The sequence below is a fragment of the Pygoscelis adeliae genome, unplaced genomic scaffold (genome assembly GCF_000699105.1).
Source record: "Pygoscelis adeliae isolate BGI_AS28 unplaced genomic scaffold, ASM69910v1 Scaffold97, whole genome shotgun sequence".
NCBI lineage: Eukaryota > Metazoa > Chordata > Aves > Sphenisciformes > Spheniscidae > Pygoscelis > Pygoscelis adeliae.
This window is the reverse complement of record NW_008825152.1, coordinates 197932-215813: the sequence shown is the minus strand read 5'-3', so window position 1 is coordinate 215813 and position 17882 is coordinate 197932. Positions and strand designations below refer to the sequence as shown.

The 17882-nt window shown below is 41.6% G+C and overlaps 1 protein-coding gene across 1 annotated transcript in view; it reads left to right on the top strand.

Moving 5' to 3' along the window:
- LOC103920639 (chromosome unknown open reading frame, human C17orf104) overlaps positions 1 to 16647 on the top strand; it is a 20590-nt gene extending 3943 nt beyond the window's left edge. Inside the window, exons 2-8 of the mRNA XM_009328404.1 lie at positions 1534 to 1659; positions 2941 to 3098; positions 3233 to 3337; positions 4852 to 6709; positions 8381 to 8515; positions 12828 to 13008; positions 16424 to 16647. Coding sequence (XP_009326679.1) covers positions 1534 to 1659; positions 2941 to 3098; positions 3233 to 3337; positions 4852 to 6709; positions 8381 to 8515; positions 12828 to 13008; positions 16424 to 16647 — 2787 coding nt within the window. The remainder of the gene's footprint in view (positions 1 to 1533; positions 1660 to 2940; positions 3099 to 3232; positions 3338 to 4851; positions 6710 to 8380; positions 8516 to 12827; positions 13009 to 16423) is intronic.
- Positions 16648 to 17882: the final 1235 nt, after the last annotated feature.

Below are 17882 nucleotides of genomic sequence, written 5' to 3'. Positions count from 1 at the left end.
CACGGGCTGGGGAGAGGCTGGGCCGTGCAGCTCTTCCTGTCAGAAACCCAGCGGACGGTTGGAGCTGTCGCGGGGCTCGGGCTTCGCCCCGGCGCCGGTAACCGAGCGGGGCTGAGGCTGGGCGAGGCTTCGCGTCCTTCCCCCCACAGTGTGCCTGCTGCCACGACCGGGCTTAGTGCCGCGGAGCCACACAAGGCCCGGGGCCGTCTAGACCTGGGCCTGTCTTGTGGTAACGGGTGCTGTGAAACCGAGCTCAAAAATATTGGGAAAACACTTTTCAGTGTCCTGAAAAACTTCAAGTTGGGAAAAAAGAGCATGTGTGGTTTGATGGGTTTGGGGGTGCCGCAAATCTGTACCAGCTCGCTGTACCGATACGTTTCCTCATTCTTTGAGATCACAAATCATATAAGTGCTAGGAGTCCTTGCTGAACAAGGAGATAACCAAGGAGAAAACATGGCATAATTAGTATAAGAAGTGGAGCTGTGCTCCACACTGACTTTGCATGTTCACGTATTTGTAAAATGTGTCTGAAAAAAACCTGTGTTAATCAGTGTAACTGCAGTGTGAACTAGAAGAAGATCATGCTGCAGACCGCATACGTTAGATGTAGAGTCTGTTTTCATCCTCGGGTAGCTACAGAAGAACATCTTTTTAGAGAGGAGTGCTTATTCAGGATACTTTCAGAACGCTGGTCCTGTGAAACTTGAACTTTTTCTGAATTTAATAAGCATTTCAAATGAGCTGCTATGGTAATATTTTAAATATTATGCAAATAACTTCACTTTTTTTATCTGTGAGCTAAAGGTTTTTTTAGCTAGTCAGTTTTATTTTAACTTTAAATTTTCCTTGTGTACCTCACCTTCTGAAGAAGGGAATAAAAGATGCCTAACATTTTGTTTTCATTCCTTGCTCCCACTGGCCACCTATTTCTGAGCACTTCCAGGTTGGTGATGGGGAGAGGGGTGTTTCTTACATAGAAGTTGTTTCTCCCATAGTTACAGAATGGGGCAGATTTCCACCGTAGCTCCCAGTGTGTGTATTGTAGCAAAATTCTAGCTCCTGAAATCTGAAAATGCACATACGTGTATTCATGTAACATAACCGATGTGATAGGAACAGTGATGAAAGGATGAGAGGTTTCTGGCGATGTGCAGAAGGCTAAATGACTCCGCCGCTGCTGGTGGTGAATGGGATGATAATTCTACTTCTGTAGTTGATGTTCTTTGTGGCGGGTACGTGTTCAGCTAGCGTAAACAGAGAGAATGCAGGTTTCCTCTTAACCTGCACCTCCTCTGTCTCTAAACACCTTGTGAATTTCTTGTGGTTTGTTGGGTTAAGCTTTTCTCTAAGGGTAAATATGAAAGTGTTTTAATGTCAATATGTAGAACTAACTACCTGAAAACTCAGATGAGCAGAATCCACAGGTGTATTCAAGTCTTAAAGAAGTTACTGTTGGTATAAAATCTACAACTCTCAGGTCTGTGTATAATTATGTCCTCCTACCACTTTTTTTTTTTCCTTGTCTTGCATAGCCTAAAGTTGCGTTCAGAGGTGGCAGTCGCTGCTGGAGTAGCGCAGAAGCTGGCGGGAGGCTGACTGATGCGTTCAGTAGCGTCATGACAGGCTCTGGCTCGCTATATGGTTGCTACAAATTACAGGTTCAGTTGATTATAAATTATTTTTTTTATATCTGTGTAAGAGTTCAGGTTGCTTGTAAACAAAATGGTCAAAAGATATTTCTGATACAGAGCTTATACTGGCGAACATAAATCACCGTGTTTGATTTATCCATAATAAATCTGCATCGTGGTAATGTTAATCAGAAAGAACAGCGGCTTTTTTAATACAGTCACAGATGAAGGAATATGTGGTGTTTAGTAAAATTGTATTTCACTGTGTTCTTTGTTCTTCTGTTAGCATAAACAATTGTAGACAAAGTAAGGAGCAAATGACTTTTTAGGAAAACTGAGAAGTCAGTAAGAAGGAGAAGCTTAGGTATTGCAACAGATATTTCTGTGGCATACCACAGATGTAGAGTCCAAACGTTTGTATAAACCAGCCTGTAGAGCAGGGGGTTCTTAGTGTGAGCAGTAGAAAATGCCAGGACAGTTAAGCACATCAGACCGCTCTTTTCGTTTTGCCTTTCATAGCCATAAACTTTCACTGAGGTAAAAGACTCAATGAAATGAATGGAAACTCATTCCCAGAACCTTCAATAATAGACCTGTTACTCACTCTATATGAGACTCGTTTGGCTTTGTTCTTCCATGTCCTTAAGTCCAGCAACTGGGCATCTTTCTTTGCTTACAGAAGTATTTTACAGACATGGTGAACTGAGACATGAAGAAGAGAGACCTGTTCATAGTTACGCAGAAAGTCTTACTGGGAATAAAACCTGGCTTTGTGTGCCGTTTTCTGTAGCTGCTAGGCTACTTTGCTCCATAAAGGAGTATATTGTGTGTCTTTAACATTTAACCCTGTGAAAACACCATTAATTTTTTCACTTACTAGGAGCTAAGAAAGCATATCGTGTTTAAACCAAACAAGCAATTGCTCCTTTTCACTTAAACTGGGTAGAAGACCTTTTCTCCAGAAAAGAATTGGCTGTAAGTTTTCTTCAGTAGCTTAAACAATCTGTAACAGTTGGGAGGAAGGGAGTGTCTCCTGACTCCTGTCGGTGATCATCTGTTAGAAACTGGTGCAGACGTCTTAGGCTGACATGGCCCCGAATTTTTACTCCTATGTGTGTATGTGCTGGGCAGGAGTCACCAGCAGAAGTTACCTGTAGCATTGTGTCAAAAAGGTACATTGTGGCTGGCTTGCTTCTCATGCTCTGGTTACTCCAAGGGTGAACTCGGTTACAACCGCCTAGAATGATGAAATGACAATTTGATGTGTTTAATATTAAAATCTGTGCTTTTATTGTACATCAAATGCAGAATGAAGAAAATGTAGAGCTACCTCAGACCTACAGTTCTTCCCTTTCAACATCAGAGTACCCTGCAGCAGTGGACTCTTCCCTTTTATATGCACCATGGTCTACCTACGGAGATGATACTAAGCAGCCTGCTGCTTCTCAGATTAATATGAAGTCCAGGTAGTCATTTTTGACAGAGAGAGAATGTGTGTGTTGAACGAGTAGATGGATTTTGTTTGTTTGTTTGTTTAATTTAGCTTATGAATTATTTTGAATGAAGTAATTGTTTTAATTAATACGCAATTCGTCTTCAGGGTTCAACCTGAAAGGAATGATTATGGCAGTGAAACAGATTTATATGGACTTGTGTCTAACATCTTGGAAGAACAAGATAAATCACAGCCATATTGTGCTGAGGGGTGAGTGTGTTGCCATGCAAGCACTGCTGGCATTCTCTTCCTCTGACAAAAACTACCCTCGCTGATCTCCGTATCTGTGTTCTGTTAGTCATCTTTGCATCTGCTGCTGGCAAATCCTCATGCTCTTTACGGTTTTCCTTCCTTCCCCCTAATCTTCTAATATTTTGGTTGTGATACTTGAAAGCTTTTCTCTGGGTGCTCAGGTTACATGGTAGTTTCTGGCTTTCTGGTATTTACAGAACTTTTTAATTGGCATTTTTTAAATAAGTCCTTATACAGCATCCACAATGCTTGTTTCAAATAAATCTCCCTGAATATGTGCCTTGGCCTATTTTTAGATCAAGACTGAATTCAGACTTGAGGTTTCTTTCTTAATGAATTTCAATTCACAGAAAGAATACACAAAACACGAAATCATACTCTCACACTTTCCTGAACTGGCAGGAGGGAAGAATTCCATGCAAAATGAATACTTCTTGATGTTAGTGCTACCTAAGCAATATTTGCATATCTAAATGTCGGATTTGTTATGCCTATATTCTAGCACCATAAGAAACCATTAGATAGTCATAATAACTTGGCACAGAAGGATTCAGATCCAGCATCCCCAAGACACTTAGAGAGACACTCACGGTCTTTTGCCTGAATCTGAGTATTCTACGTCTAAGGGATAAGAAAAGGAACCCAGTTCTCAAGCCAGGCACCACTCTTCCTTTCTGTCTTCTCCCAAAATTCCAGTGATTTCTGTATATGTGCTGAGTTATGTGGCTGAAGTGAGGGCGAACTTTAGAGAGAGTCAGTCTTGATCAAAAGATAACTTACTAATTCCTTTGCTTCAGACAGTTAAGGTTGGATTTCTGTTTTCAGTACTGCCAAATTTGGCTGTGACTGTAATGACTTCCAGGCACAATTCCATTTTTTACTTAGTCTGTTTACAGTTTTCCTTGACAGGCAGTAATTGTCCTGCGTTAACTCGTGGTAATTAGTGGAAGGAAAGGAAGTGTGCCGAGATGCTTATTCTTGATTTACCTGCAGGAAGCAGTGTAAGCCAGTGTAAAACACAGGCGATTCTGAAGCTATAAGCAAAATGATACAGAGAAGCGTTTTGCCTGGAGTGCTAGGACACAGCTTTGAAAGGCTGTGGGAAGTTCGGAAACTATGGTTGTCTTACCTTGTTGCTTAACAAGGAGTATTTTAGTGGTGACAGATAGTAAATCTCTTGACGGGATTGACTGAATGTAATTTGGTATGTACACATTGCTGGAGGCTTGAAGGCATTGTACGTAGCTCCTAGGGCATATGGGTGGGTTTAGACAAGCCAGAATCGGTTTTCTTATCTAGTTAAGGAAAACTGCAGTGGTGACAGTAGTGGATAGAAGTTGGGGTAAGACATCTTTGAATCAGTCGAGAGAAATGATTGGGGAAGAATTGGGTTCTTAAACCTTTTCTGCATTTGGGAATGGAAGAGGAGCACCACAGATCAGAATCTAACTGTGTATTTCTTGATTTTGAAGGAGTTGCCCTTCCAACTTGAAGTCAGTATGGCCCATGAACGCAACCAGAATCGTAGACCACCATGACCTGTTGCCAGAAACTAAAAGGCCAGTTGCTGGAGCTGTCTCACAACAGGGTTTTTATAGTGGCGAATCCATATCTGCTGCTGAAAAACAGTACTTGCAAAGTGGTAATCTTGCATCACAGCAAAAAGTAGACGAATGTTATCGCGGGTTTACTGGCATAGACCTTGAAGAGCAGTGTTTATACCCTTCTAGGAATGATCATGCCAACTGTTGCAACATGCAGACTAATGAGAATATTAAGACAACACCCGTATATCAGAACTATCCATACATAAAAAACACCTTTACACCCCAAGTTGGGTATTCAGAAGTAATCAAAGACTCGGGAGCCGATGCTTATTCTTACGGAAGGGAAAAGGTGTGTCCCAAAGGAACAGATGCGCAGTTGCACCAAAAGCGGGCAGAAACGTTTCTTCCGCAGTTTCACAGATATAATGAAAACGCAGATTATAGTAGATACACTGAATATTCTCATGCTAGTAAAGCAAAGCCTAACAAGAGCACCAATTGTAGCCTCCAAGAAAATAAAAAGTTAGTAAATGGAACCATTGAGGCGCCATCTCTGGACACAGAACCCTATACTAAATTATTTCAACTTAAATCAGGAACTCAGAAAAAAATAGAAGATACAATTTTAGATCAGCAAAACTTTACATTTCCCAAGGCTGTAGGACTTCTATCAGAAAAACAGTTTGCAAATGAAGCTTCATTCTGCACTGATTTTGGGCAAAAATTTGAATATGGACCAAAATCTTTTGCAACTTGTCCAGGGAATAGTGACTGTGCGAGTGGTGTAGAAAAGCAGCAGTTTTCTAAGGCAGATCTTCAGAATTCTGAATACTGTAAATCACTCCCGTTACTATCAAACTCAGCAAACCCTTCAGCAGGTACTAATGTAAGGCCAGCTTGGATGAACATTCAAACTAAAACCGCTGCTTCTGTCCCGTTTCAGAATCCAAGTCCTGTGTTGAAACTGAATAATCACTTGCCTGCTTTTCCAAAAAGTTCCAGTCATTCTAATGATTTTTTTCAGTTATCATCTTCAAATTTCCCTTTAAATAGTAATTTATTTCACAAGTACTGTCAAGATAATCCTTCATTTTTTTCGAGTCTTGATTTTGGTTATAACACTGCAGAACGAGCTCGGTCTGCTGCTTGCATGGAAGCACTAGTTAGGAGTGGAGAAGAGAATCTCATTGAGTATTTAAGTGAAAAGAAATTAAAGCAGCCAAATGGATTCTGTGACGGTTATTCAGCTCAGCAGCTTGGGATCATTGAAAATATGAACAAACACCGTTTCCATTTGAAGCCACAGGGTGAGCGTTATGATCTGGAAGGACACAAACACGCAGATGGGTTGTTGCAGAGCATGTACCAAGATCTAATGGAGTCTCAGGGTCCGTTTAATCTCAGGCAGGGGAGCGGAGACGGTAACGCCATCAATCCTGCGACTTGCCTACAGGCTCCAAGCTTTTCCAACAGTTGCATGATGGGTGACTTCAGGCATAATCAGCTTGGTTCAAGTGCATTTCCCTTGAGATCAGCTCGCCTGTTTGGCCGTTCCATTGTCCCTCTGATGGAGTCTCACAACCTGCTCTCCCGCGATGATTTAAAACGCTTCTACCCTTATTTTAACGATACGATGTATGTCGACAGTTCTTTTTGTGGTTTTGTACCAGCGTTTGGATTTCAAAGGCAAGTTAAAACCCGTAGTGGGCCTGCCAGCGAACTTCATGTTAGACTAGAAGAATGTTATGAACAGTGGAGAGCTTTGGAGAAAGAAAGAAAGAAGGTAAAACAAATTAAAATAAATTAATATGCCATAGCACAGATTTGATTTAGATCTCATCCTGCTCAGACCAGTTAGAGATCATGGGTCATTCTCACTGTTATGAGTTGAAATGCTTAATGAGACTTCAAAGTTACAAGAGTTTGCTTCCCTGTATGTTTGGACTGAAAACAGAAGTTTTGAAGGTTTGTAGCCTGGTTGGGAGCATAATTCATGTTGTATTGAATGTTGCACTTAAAGCAGGAATCCAGTGACTTTTTCAGTCTCTCTGTTGGGGAAGGTGTGTTGTATGACTGACAAAACCATGTTACACTTTTTTTTTTAACACAATAAATACAATGCATCTGGAAACTTTGAAAGCAAATCCATTAAATATATGTTGAATTGGGACTAAACTTTAATTCTTTTAAGAATTAATTAAAATTCGTAGGCCCTACACTTTTAGTTCTTTCAATGAGTTCTTCTCACCTCCTGTTTCCCTGAAGTTTTAAACCTAAGATGTATTTGAAGGGGCTCTTTTTTTTTCCCCGGAAACGGAGGCCGAAGAAAGAGTAATATTAAAACACTTGAACTAAAACATTCGGGTAGTTCTGCATGAAGCCCTGCTTAAAGCAATTGCCCTTTTTGGTCATCAGCGGAAGTGCTTCAGGCTACCCTTGCTGAATGTAAAAGCTGTCTTAATTTCACCGATTTAGCTGGTATTGAAATTCAAAAACGATCTGGAGCTGTGACTTTCTGAGAGGGAAGCTTGACCAAATGTTACTTGGACATCGTGGGGCCGGGCCGTTTGGCTGACAGCTTCTCTGTGGAAGCGCTGTCGTGAGGGGATGTAACACAGGGGCGGTTTTGCCAAAGTGTTTCCTGACAAAAGCCGGTTGTTGCTTTGAATAGAGGGGTTAGGGGGAGAATGAGCTTGACTTGAGGAGGGGAGATTGGTGTCTAGGCTTGCATAGAAAAGTGCAAAAGAGAAAGAGTTGACACGTGCGTGGCAGGGGGACAAGGTGGAGAAAATTAGGCTGCAGCTTTATGTGGACCACCACAAGACAATCTAAGAAATGCGATTTTAAAACAGATTTAGGTATATATAGCTATATATTGTTACAGGTGTTACAGAGTGACATAACAACGTGGTGAGAGAGATTGAAATTTGAAACCTTGCGGTCAGATTTCAAAGTAATTTTCTGATGGCTAAATAAAATATTATTTCATTTTAACAAAATTTAAAAAAAAAGCTTTCTGTAGTTTGACTGATCTGTACAAAATTTAGGTTAATTGCTGACTTAAAAAATTCTATTAATTTTGTGGATGAGGTCCACACCTGTTTGCTCATTCTTTTTTGCCTTGTAATTCTAACTTGCCTCCATTTTATTTACAGGCAAAATTAGCACAGGCTGTAGTCAGAGTATGAGAAGACATAGCACTTCTGAAACACGTTATGTTGGCATAATTACTTTAGTTCAGCTGCTTTGAGTAAAGCGGTTGTTCACTTAAAACAGGTGATTGTCTTACCAAATGGTTAAATCCCAAACACCTGAGTCCTCATTATCTGCTTAAAAAAAAATCCAAAACCCTAAGGGAAAGAAATTGTGTATCTGATATTTTTTTCTTGTTTCTGTAATGAAGCACACTTTGCAGCTTACATTCTTAGGGAGTTATTCTTTTGTTTTCATGCAGACTGAATCAGCTCTTGCTAAGAATTTCCAAGGGAAAAAGGTTTCCAGTGCTAACAACATTCCGATTCCAAGGCTGACATCAAACCCATCAAGAGTTGATCGCTTAATTGTGGATCAGCTACGTGAACAAGCCAGAGTGAGTTGTAGGACTAAAAAAAGAAAGAAATCTACTGAACTTATCACACAGAACTTGGAGTGCAGTATAAGATATGTAAGATGATCAGAGCAGCTTTTCCCAAAATAGCTTTGTTCTTAAATGCTATGCAGGGAATAATATTTCAGCAGTCCCTGCTAGAATTTCTACAGCTCCAGGTTCACTGCTGCTGCTACCAGGGAACCCGCTGAGTAGCTGAGGCTCATGTTTACGTGCATACATGCCAGGAGGATGTGTTTTCTAGTACAAGAGCGTGCATGAGATGCCGGAATCCAGTCATCTAGCCTAACTGCTTGCACAGCTCTAAGATGTGCCTGACACTTGGGCTTTTATTTTTTGAGCAGCTCAGCAGAGAAATGCTTACTATAGATTTGTAGACACTGTATTAGAGGAGGTATTTGTGGGAAAAAAGCAAGTTTAATTAATGTTTGTAAGACTTTGATATATATTGCTTGAGAGTCTTGTATTTTTTTAATGCAGAATGGTTATCTGCTGTAGCTTCAGCCTGAATTTCTACATCATTCGTTTGCTGCTTAAGCCAAACAGCCATAACCTGTAAGGCAAGCGTGACTGGTGTCTTTTGAGCTCTGTGGCCGAACGATGGTGCCAGTGTGCAGTATCGTGCTTCTTTGTGAGGCAGCAGTCTGCGCAGAATTCTGCAAGGAGACTAGAGGGAGGAGGCGAGCACAAGCAGAGCTGATCTGTGCTGCCAGCAGAATAGCGAGGGTCTGATCTGGCCCTTTGGAGGCTGAGAGGCCAGAGCCAGGATGCTCATGCTGCAGAATGAAGAGAAACGCGGGCTGAAAGCGCAGATGCCGAAACCTGCCCCTGCGAGGGGACGTGAGTTGGCAGTAGCTGTTGTTCTGAGAAATGCTGGTTCTTGGGGGAACCAGTACTGCTGAGCTCAGCCGCTCCCAAGGCAGCGGTGGTAAGAAGCAGTCTTTCCTACCAGTCTCGCACAGGTGAAATAAGCTGTGGAGCCATGTCTGCTCACTGCCTGCTGAAATCTGTCTTGTGTAACTGCCTGGTTTTGTTCATACAGCTGAGTAGAGTATAGTGAAAGATGTGTTGATAGGCTTAGTGTACACTTTTTAAACTAGTGTTTTATGAACCCCAAAAGAACAGTGTTAGGAAGTTTCCACTTTCAGAAGGCTTGCCTGTCCTTGTCCTAGTACTTTAAAACTGCATCTAAAAAAGGTCTTAATCTTCTCTAGCCATTTGAGGAACCAAGCTTCAGGGTATAGATCCTCAAACACTTGTTAGGTAGCAACTGAAAAGTAGTTTCAAGGATGCTCACAAGCACAGTGAGGCTGTTGAACCTGGATTCTAACATCAAAAAGCTTAGTGACGGCCAAAGAGAAACGCTGGTACAAAGGTTCAAGTGGAAGTTGAGCTGGCTGAATCTGGGATTAACTTTTCATAGTGTGGAGCATCTAGTTAAATCCTCATGGTGGTCACACACTTTACTTTAGTTTTCTCATTTGAGACTTCCACTTGCAGTTGCTTTCGGTTCCAGAACAAAGCATAGCTGATGGAGGGGTGACAGAATCTTCAGTAGCTATTAAAACCACTTAATAGTCAGAGAATAAACTTTAAACCCGGATCTCCTCTCTCCAGAATGTATCTCATCTTTTGTGTGTCTGGGGAGATGTAAATCCACAGCTCTGTTGTAACTGGAGAACACCATGTCACCCCACTGTGGGATACTCTGAGGCTGGTCATTGAGCTTGTCCTGTTGAAGCTCTTCTATTCTGGACTGGTAATGATTTTTGCCAGAGATGGGAAATACAAGCTTGTTTCTAGTAGCGAGGGTATCTGGTTGGGCTGGGGAAAGCATTATAGTCCCTGTTCCAAATCCATTGTTTTGGGAAGAACCGTCATCAAAGCTGGGCCTGAAATGTCAGTCCTTATCCCATGGTGTATGCTCACCTCTGGACTGCAGGGTCTGTGGCTCTGCTGGGTGCTTCACTGGGATCCTGCCACGCCAGCAGTCAGCCTCAGCGTCACTGGTGGCTTGCTGCTTTTCCCAGTGAAGGATCTGAATTACTCGGCAAGCCTTGTGACAGTCAAAAGGGATCAGTTGTGCTTTGCAAGAGAAGGGCAGGTTTAGTTAATGCCTCTGAGTCGTGAGTGGAAGGAAGCATCTCTTGGGAGTGCAGGATGAACTTCTGAAACACCTGAGGGGATGGGAAAGCAAGCATTTGAGCCTTCAGTGGTTCCCGTTGGGTTGCTGGGGCAGCCCAGCTTTGCTGACTTCTGTGGATTTTGCTTTTAGACACCTGGCACTTCTCCCAGGCTTAGTATAAAGAACATAGGCACTTAACTATCATCTGTGGATCCCGTTGGATAATGTTGTGGTACCTGAAAACCAGGTCTTCAGAACGTTAAGTCCTTTTGTGGATGTACTATTAAGTAAGACTGGGAAATGACTGTCAGGTTCATCTTGCTTTGTTTCACTTGCATATGTAATCCTACTATGCCACTCCTTAAAATCTGGCTTTTTCTTCAGAAACAAATTAGTGATTTTCAAACAGTCTTACCTACTTTGGTTTCCTATCCTAGTGACTGATTCCTCAGTTGTTCATGTGAAGTTCTCCCTTCACTTTTTTTTTTTAAACTCTCAGCTTCCTTACAAATGTGAAATGTCACTTTCTGAGATTATTGGTTGTTGCTGCTGTCACAGTAACTTGTGCAGTTTATTCCTGTGCCTACGTTTTTTCCTCACCCCCCAGGCTTTCGCCAGATCATAGAATCATAGAATCATTAAGGTTGGAAGAGACCTCTAAGATCATCGAGTCCAACCGTCAACCCAACACCCCCATGCCCACTAAACCATGTCCCTACGCGCCTCATCTACCCGTTTTTTAAATACTTCCAGGGATGGTGACTCAACCCCTTCCCTGGGCAGCCCGTTCCAATGTTTAACCACTCTTTCAGTAAAGACATTTTTCCTCACATCCAATCTAAACCTCCCCTGGCGCAACTTGAGGCCATTTCCTCTCGTCCTTTCGCCAGTTACTTGGGAGAAGAGACCAACACCCACCTCGCTACAGCCTCCTTTCAGGTAGATGTAGAGAGCGATGAGGTCTCCCCTCAGCCTCCTTTTCTCCAGGCTAAACAACCCCAGCTCCCTCAGATCTAAGGGGGAGCAGGACAAGGCTGGCAGTGAGAGCTTGCTCCTTCCTGAATGCTCTCTCCTGAGCCCTTGGCAAGGAGTAGGCAGCTCTGTTCTGCTGTTGTGGATGCTGTTACCAAAATAATTGTCTTGGCCAGCACCCTGCTCTGAGGATACTTGGGGCAGGTTGGGCAAATTGTCCCGGTTCAAATGCCTTTAAAAGCCACTCTTTCTTATGTTTTAAAAAAATCCATGCCAGTCCTTTTCCTAGGGAAGCCTACAGCCTTTCTGTTGCAAGGAAACATCAAGAATGTCGCTTTGCACTGTGCTCCCAGACCCTCTGTTTCTTATTTTTAACCTGTGGATGACCATTAATCATCAGGCTTCTTTATAGGGCATCCAGTAAACATTAACATTTTGGAATTTTTAGTTTTATCTCTTTCTGCAGACTAGTAACCGGGTTCTTCAGTGGTCTGTGAACCACAGTTGAGGAATTGCTCACCAAGGGGAAATTCGTAGTAATGTGACTGTTGTAAGATAAACAAGACAACAAAGATGCAGATTTTCAATTAACTAATCAAAACTGAACGATTTTTGAGCGGTTCTGCTCGATATTCTCTGAAAGAGCTCCTGTAGTCTTGAGTATCCATCCTGAAAGTCAGCCTATGCGTGTGGTTCCACAGCAGCTTTAGCAAATCCAGACTGAGCCTGCTGCTCTCCCACACTGCCCATCGCTTTGCGCTGGCACAGCACAAGGAGCTCAACTGGGTGAAAACTGGCCAGTCTTTGCGGGATTGGTTTTCACCCGGATAATTGCAGCAGTGCTGATGGAAGGGAGGACCACAGTGGTCTCGATTCAGAGGAATGCACGTTGTCATGGAACCACCTCCTGTTACATGGTTGTCTCAAAGTTGTATGTATCTGTTGTTAACTAGTAAGCTGGGTGTCCTAATATTTGGGTATTTTGCTGTTGTGCTGTGCACACCCGGGTATTCTACAGCTTTGGTTTTGGAGAAGAAATCCTAGGTGAGAATTTAACTACTTCAACTATAACTTTATGAAGTGTTCTCAAAAGAAAATAATGGTTATCGTTAATCTGTTCTTCCTAATCTGGTTATTTTTCTTGTAAGTCTAGATGAGTACAGTGTGAACTCCTGTAACATGTACAATGTTCATTAGGTTGTGACTTTACTGGGAAAAATGGAGCGCCTTCGCAGTTCTCCCCTTCATGCTAACATTTCTACTGCTCTTGATAAACATCTGGAGGTAATTCATGTAGTGCAGTCACGTAGAAAAGATGAAATTGTAAATGCTTCAAATCGACAGAGGCAAGGAGCTCCCAGATGCCAAGATGACAGAGGTATAACTATGCTTACGTACTTTTATAAGGTAGCTGAAAAATTCTACACATATTGCAAGTCTATAAAAAAAAATAAGTGTGAGGGGTTTTTTATTAAAGTTTTAATTTATTTTTCAGTGTCTAGAGCTTTGAGAAAGGCAGACTGTATGGGGTTTTAGACGATGGTTTTGAGAGGACACTAAAACTGGGTTTTAGAGATAAATGTGTTAAATCAATTTGGAGCGCATTTACTCAATTAATAAATAGCAAGTAATAGAAAGGTAGTGGGGTTTTTTTTGTAATGCCGTTTGGGATTGGAGATGATATTAAGCTATTGCCTCTTTCTTCCCCCTGTCCCTCATATTCCTGTTCCTGTCACCCTTCTAGCCCTGTCTGTATTTCTACGTAGAATTTCCTTGGTATCTCAATGCTGAATCTGTGCAAAGAGACCAAGGTGGCCTTGCATTATGAACAGATTCCCTCTTCAAGCATGTGCTGTTGTAGATTGACATAAAATACAAATCATATTTTGGATGGATACACAAAAATATATTGGTCAGAATGTTTTTATTCTTAATGGTATCCAAAACATGCAGAATACTCAGCTTAGTCTTTCACTAGTGCACAGGCAGAATGGCAGATTCCCTTCTCTCTTAGATGTGAGGCAGAATAAATTCCTGCTCCCTGTGGTGCTCTGACCTACCGCTTTGTGTTGGAAGCTTTCTTACATTTCTGAGAGTCCTCTGTTCACTTCTTGCCTCTCTTTCCACAACTGAATTAGATGGATTATCTTACTCCTTTGGGGTGTCCCGTCATGCAGTTCTCTAATTCTCAAGTTTACTTCAAAAGATGCACTATAGCAATTTTTCTTTCCACCTGTTCACCATCATTCTTGTTTCTCTTTACCTTGATTGAAGATTATGTGACTTGTTAAGACAAAGGGGGTTTTGGGGTGTTTAAGCCCATGAACGTAATTGGCACTGGCTGTACTCAGCACTACTTCTTAACGAGATCAGCGAGCTCTTTGGAACCGAGTCATCTGGAAAAGAGCAGCTGTCAGACCTCGAGATCTGCTCCCTGGTCCAGCTGCTTTGAGAAGAGAAAGAAGTGAGCTTTGCACAATGGGATCTGATTACTTAACTAGAAGGGTTGCATTTTCTTTGTCTACCTCTCATCCTCCGTACTGGCTGTCTCCAAGATGTGTTAGCCTATTGTGGCAACTGGGGAGGATTTTTCGAACAGTAGATTATTGAATGTAGTAACTATATTTACTGCGTGTCTGGGAAGGCCTTGAGGAAAACGTCTGAAGCTGTGCATCTCCTCTCTGTGGCAAAGCTTTCTTTTTGTTAATAGTTCTGTTTTGTTTGAGAAGATGCCTTCTGCAGCCCAACCCTGTTTCCACAGCACCTTTCTATTCCATCTGATAGTAAGTATCTGTCTTATCAGGCAGGACCTGTCTGTTGTGTCCTCTGATCCAGGGAGTTTTGATTTAAACAAAATTCACACATGAGCCACAGTCTTCTCTACTCCCAGCTCCCCAACTTCAGTTGCAACACAAGATTTACTTCAATGGGAAGCAGATGGATCTGAGCTGCCTCATATCGGTTGTATTCATGCACAACGTGGGTCTGGAAAATTCTACTATTACACATCGAAATTGTGGAACTGTATGAGGTATCTGGCAGTTGTTTGTAAATGTTTTTGACCGCTTAATGAAGTTCTGGAAGAAATCACAGTGACCGTAAGAAGAGTTTTACGGAGTGCCATCTGTCACCCAGAACAACTGTCAAGCCTTTCAGAGCTGTCTGAGCATACCTCTGCTTTGAGATTGCCCTAGATTTAGTTTTCAAGATCTTTCTGAAGGATATAGATGTTACAGATCATCTTCTGAGGGGAGAAAAGACTTTTTTTTTAATGTCTGTAACCCTCAGGCACTGCATTCAGCCAAAGACTTTAAAACAACTCTTTATTACTGTGGGGTTTTCCCTTCTTCCCTGGTAGTGAACCAAATGCCAACGCTATCTTACAGCTTTGAGATGCGCATTTATGTGAGTGTCACTTGTTTCTTAGCTTCTTCTAGACAGTCCAGATGACACCATTCCTGTGGTCTCTTCTTGATTCCACAAAGCTTGGTGTGGAAATTGGAATTTTGAAAATACAAGACCTGATAATCACATCCTCCCACTCTGTATTCTGTCCTTTATTTCTCTGGAGTTATCCTTCCAAATACTACCTTCTAAAATTCTTTGGATGGCTGACACTTGTGGACAAGTGGATTTTCATGGTGATTCTTCACAGTTACCTAAATCAATTTTCTGTACCGCTCCTGCTTAGCAGTGGTAACTGTAGAGGAACCAGTGGTCACTCTGTGCAGAAGGAAGGAGGGATGTCTCAGAATGGGTTTCACAGAAACCAGCTCATGGAGTGAGAGCCAGACGAGCTGGTGAAGAGGGATGGTGAGGGGATAAGGTTGGGCCTTTAAATTCTGCCCTTTTCTGAGGCAGCCCTAGTGCCACCAGGAGGGGAGTGCTTTCACCTGGAACAGCGACTAAGAATGCTGGTTGAAGGTGGGTGCCAGGTTTTTGCAATAAAATGAAACTGCAGTCGTGCTTACTGAGCATGAGCGCTTGGAAGAGCAGACTTTGACTTAAAGTCTTCCACTGCTTCTAAACTCCATGGAAGTGTTTGACCAGGGAGGCAAGTGCACACATTCTTTCTGTGCAGCCCAACATACAGTGTAGCATGACCCAGCTCCAAGAGGAGTGAGTGTGCCCCTACCCCAAAATAACATGCAAGTTCTGGCTGAAACTGTGATGCCTAGAAGAGGATATCAAATTTGTTTCCTCACACACAGGCTGGAATTAAAATCAAAGCATTATTTATGCATTAAGACATTGCTGTTGAATAAATGGACCACTGCACCACCTTACTCTTTGAAGTGGTGGGGTTTGACGCATTTTTGCAGAACATGATCTGTATGCTTTAATAAAATGCCATAAAAGAGCTATTCCTTCGCGCATCTTAATAAGATGGGCAGAGGATCCACTTTGTGGATCTGGAGGGGTTGCTGTGAACATTCAGCGACGAGCTCGCACAGGAAGGGGCGAGATGCCTTTTGTATGTGTGTACATGGAATACTTTCAAAAACAGAGCTGACCGTAAGGCTTTAGGTGCTCCTGATAATAGGTGGCAGCTAAGTAGGAGCTTTAACAAAATAAGTACCTAAATGCCATATCCTCTTTGTATGAGGGCTTAAAAATCACTACCTTCTTAGATTCAACTTTTACAACCTCATAAAGAGACAGACACAAAATCAGACACCAAAAAGGGCCTAAAAAGTTTTGCTGGTTTTAGCATTGCCAGAGTGAATTAATCCCAAATAGTGCTTGCTGATGACCTGTATAATAAAGATTAAAATGCCGTTTCCTCCCTGCAGATGTGTTCGCTCTTGCTTTGGCAATTAAAGAGATGAGCGTAGCGACACGTAAAGCACGTACAACACTCTGGTGCGCGTTCCAGATGACCTTACCGAAATCTTCAGCTGGAAAACTAGATCCAGAGAAAGCTGTTCGGCAGACGGTGCAACCTGAAGAAAAAGTGTGCGAAAACGTGAACAGCTGCAGCATCCTAAATCAGAGGGCTGAAGTGAGCAAGCACTAACGAAATACCGGTTGCGTGCAAAAATACACTCCGCAGCCTGTATGTATGAGAGATGATACACTTAGTCTTCTTAATTATTTGTAAAGTTTGAACTACTAATATACATATTTAAAGCTGTATCTTGACGAGAAGTTGAATTTGCTTTAAGGGCTCTCGGGTTCTACTTAAACTGTCAACATTACAGGCAGCGTCAGAATATTGTAAAGCCGAACTGGTGAATGTTAACTTAAAAAAGAATCAGACTAATTAATTAACAGCCAAGATATTATTTAACTTCTGCAGGCGAACCCTGGTGTACAACTCTTCCGGTAACTTCTTTTAGTTTTGCTTTAGGAAATAGATTTTAAAATAATGATTCTTAAAGACTATAGTCTGTCTAATGGGGTGTCCGGTCAGTATCAGATAAGATTGTGATGTAAAAATGGTTTCCTTATCAAACTAATACCTGGAAACAGGAGGGAAAAATGCTAAGAATACCCAATATTCATGTACAATTAAATATTTAAAATATAAATATTTATGAATTTGATATTTTAGAATCTAAGTTTGTGAAAGGAGATGCACCGGGTTCTACTAAATTACTGGTATGACAAAATTGCTATTGTGAAACCATGCAATTTAGTGAATGTGTTCAATCATTTGGGCATGCTCTTGGGAAAAAAAGAACCTCTGTTTTAAAGTATTTAAAGACAATCAAAATATGACATGCGCACAGGATTATCCTTTAAAAAGCTGTGCAGCAGCTGAAATAATGAGCCTTGTTTTTAATACCTTCACTTTAAAATTTGAAGAGGTATCACAAAGTTCTGAAATTTAGGTTTTCTTAAAGTTACTCTTTCACTAGTTTGGTTTGAAATTTGGTTGTCGTATTTTAGACTTATTAGTTTACATCTGCATTTTTGACAGCTATTGGTACTTGGTGTTTCTCTGCATATCTTAATCTGTACGGAATATAAGTAACTTATTCACTGATACGAAATGTTGGTATTATGTGGCTCAGGAGATAGGGGGTTTTAGCACGTCTAGCATCGCGTTTATAATGTGTGGATTAAATTTATTCAGCTGTCCTTGCCTAGATACCCTGATATTTTAAATGTCTGTGTTATTCCTACTTCTGGAAATCCTGATATGCAAAGGGTGTGATCGCACCACATAAATTGTCATTAGATGATGTGAGAAAGAAACTGAATGAGAATGCAGCAGAAAGCGGAGTAACCATTTTGATCACTGACACG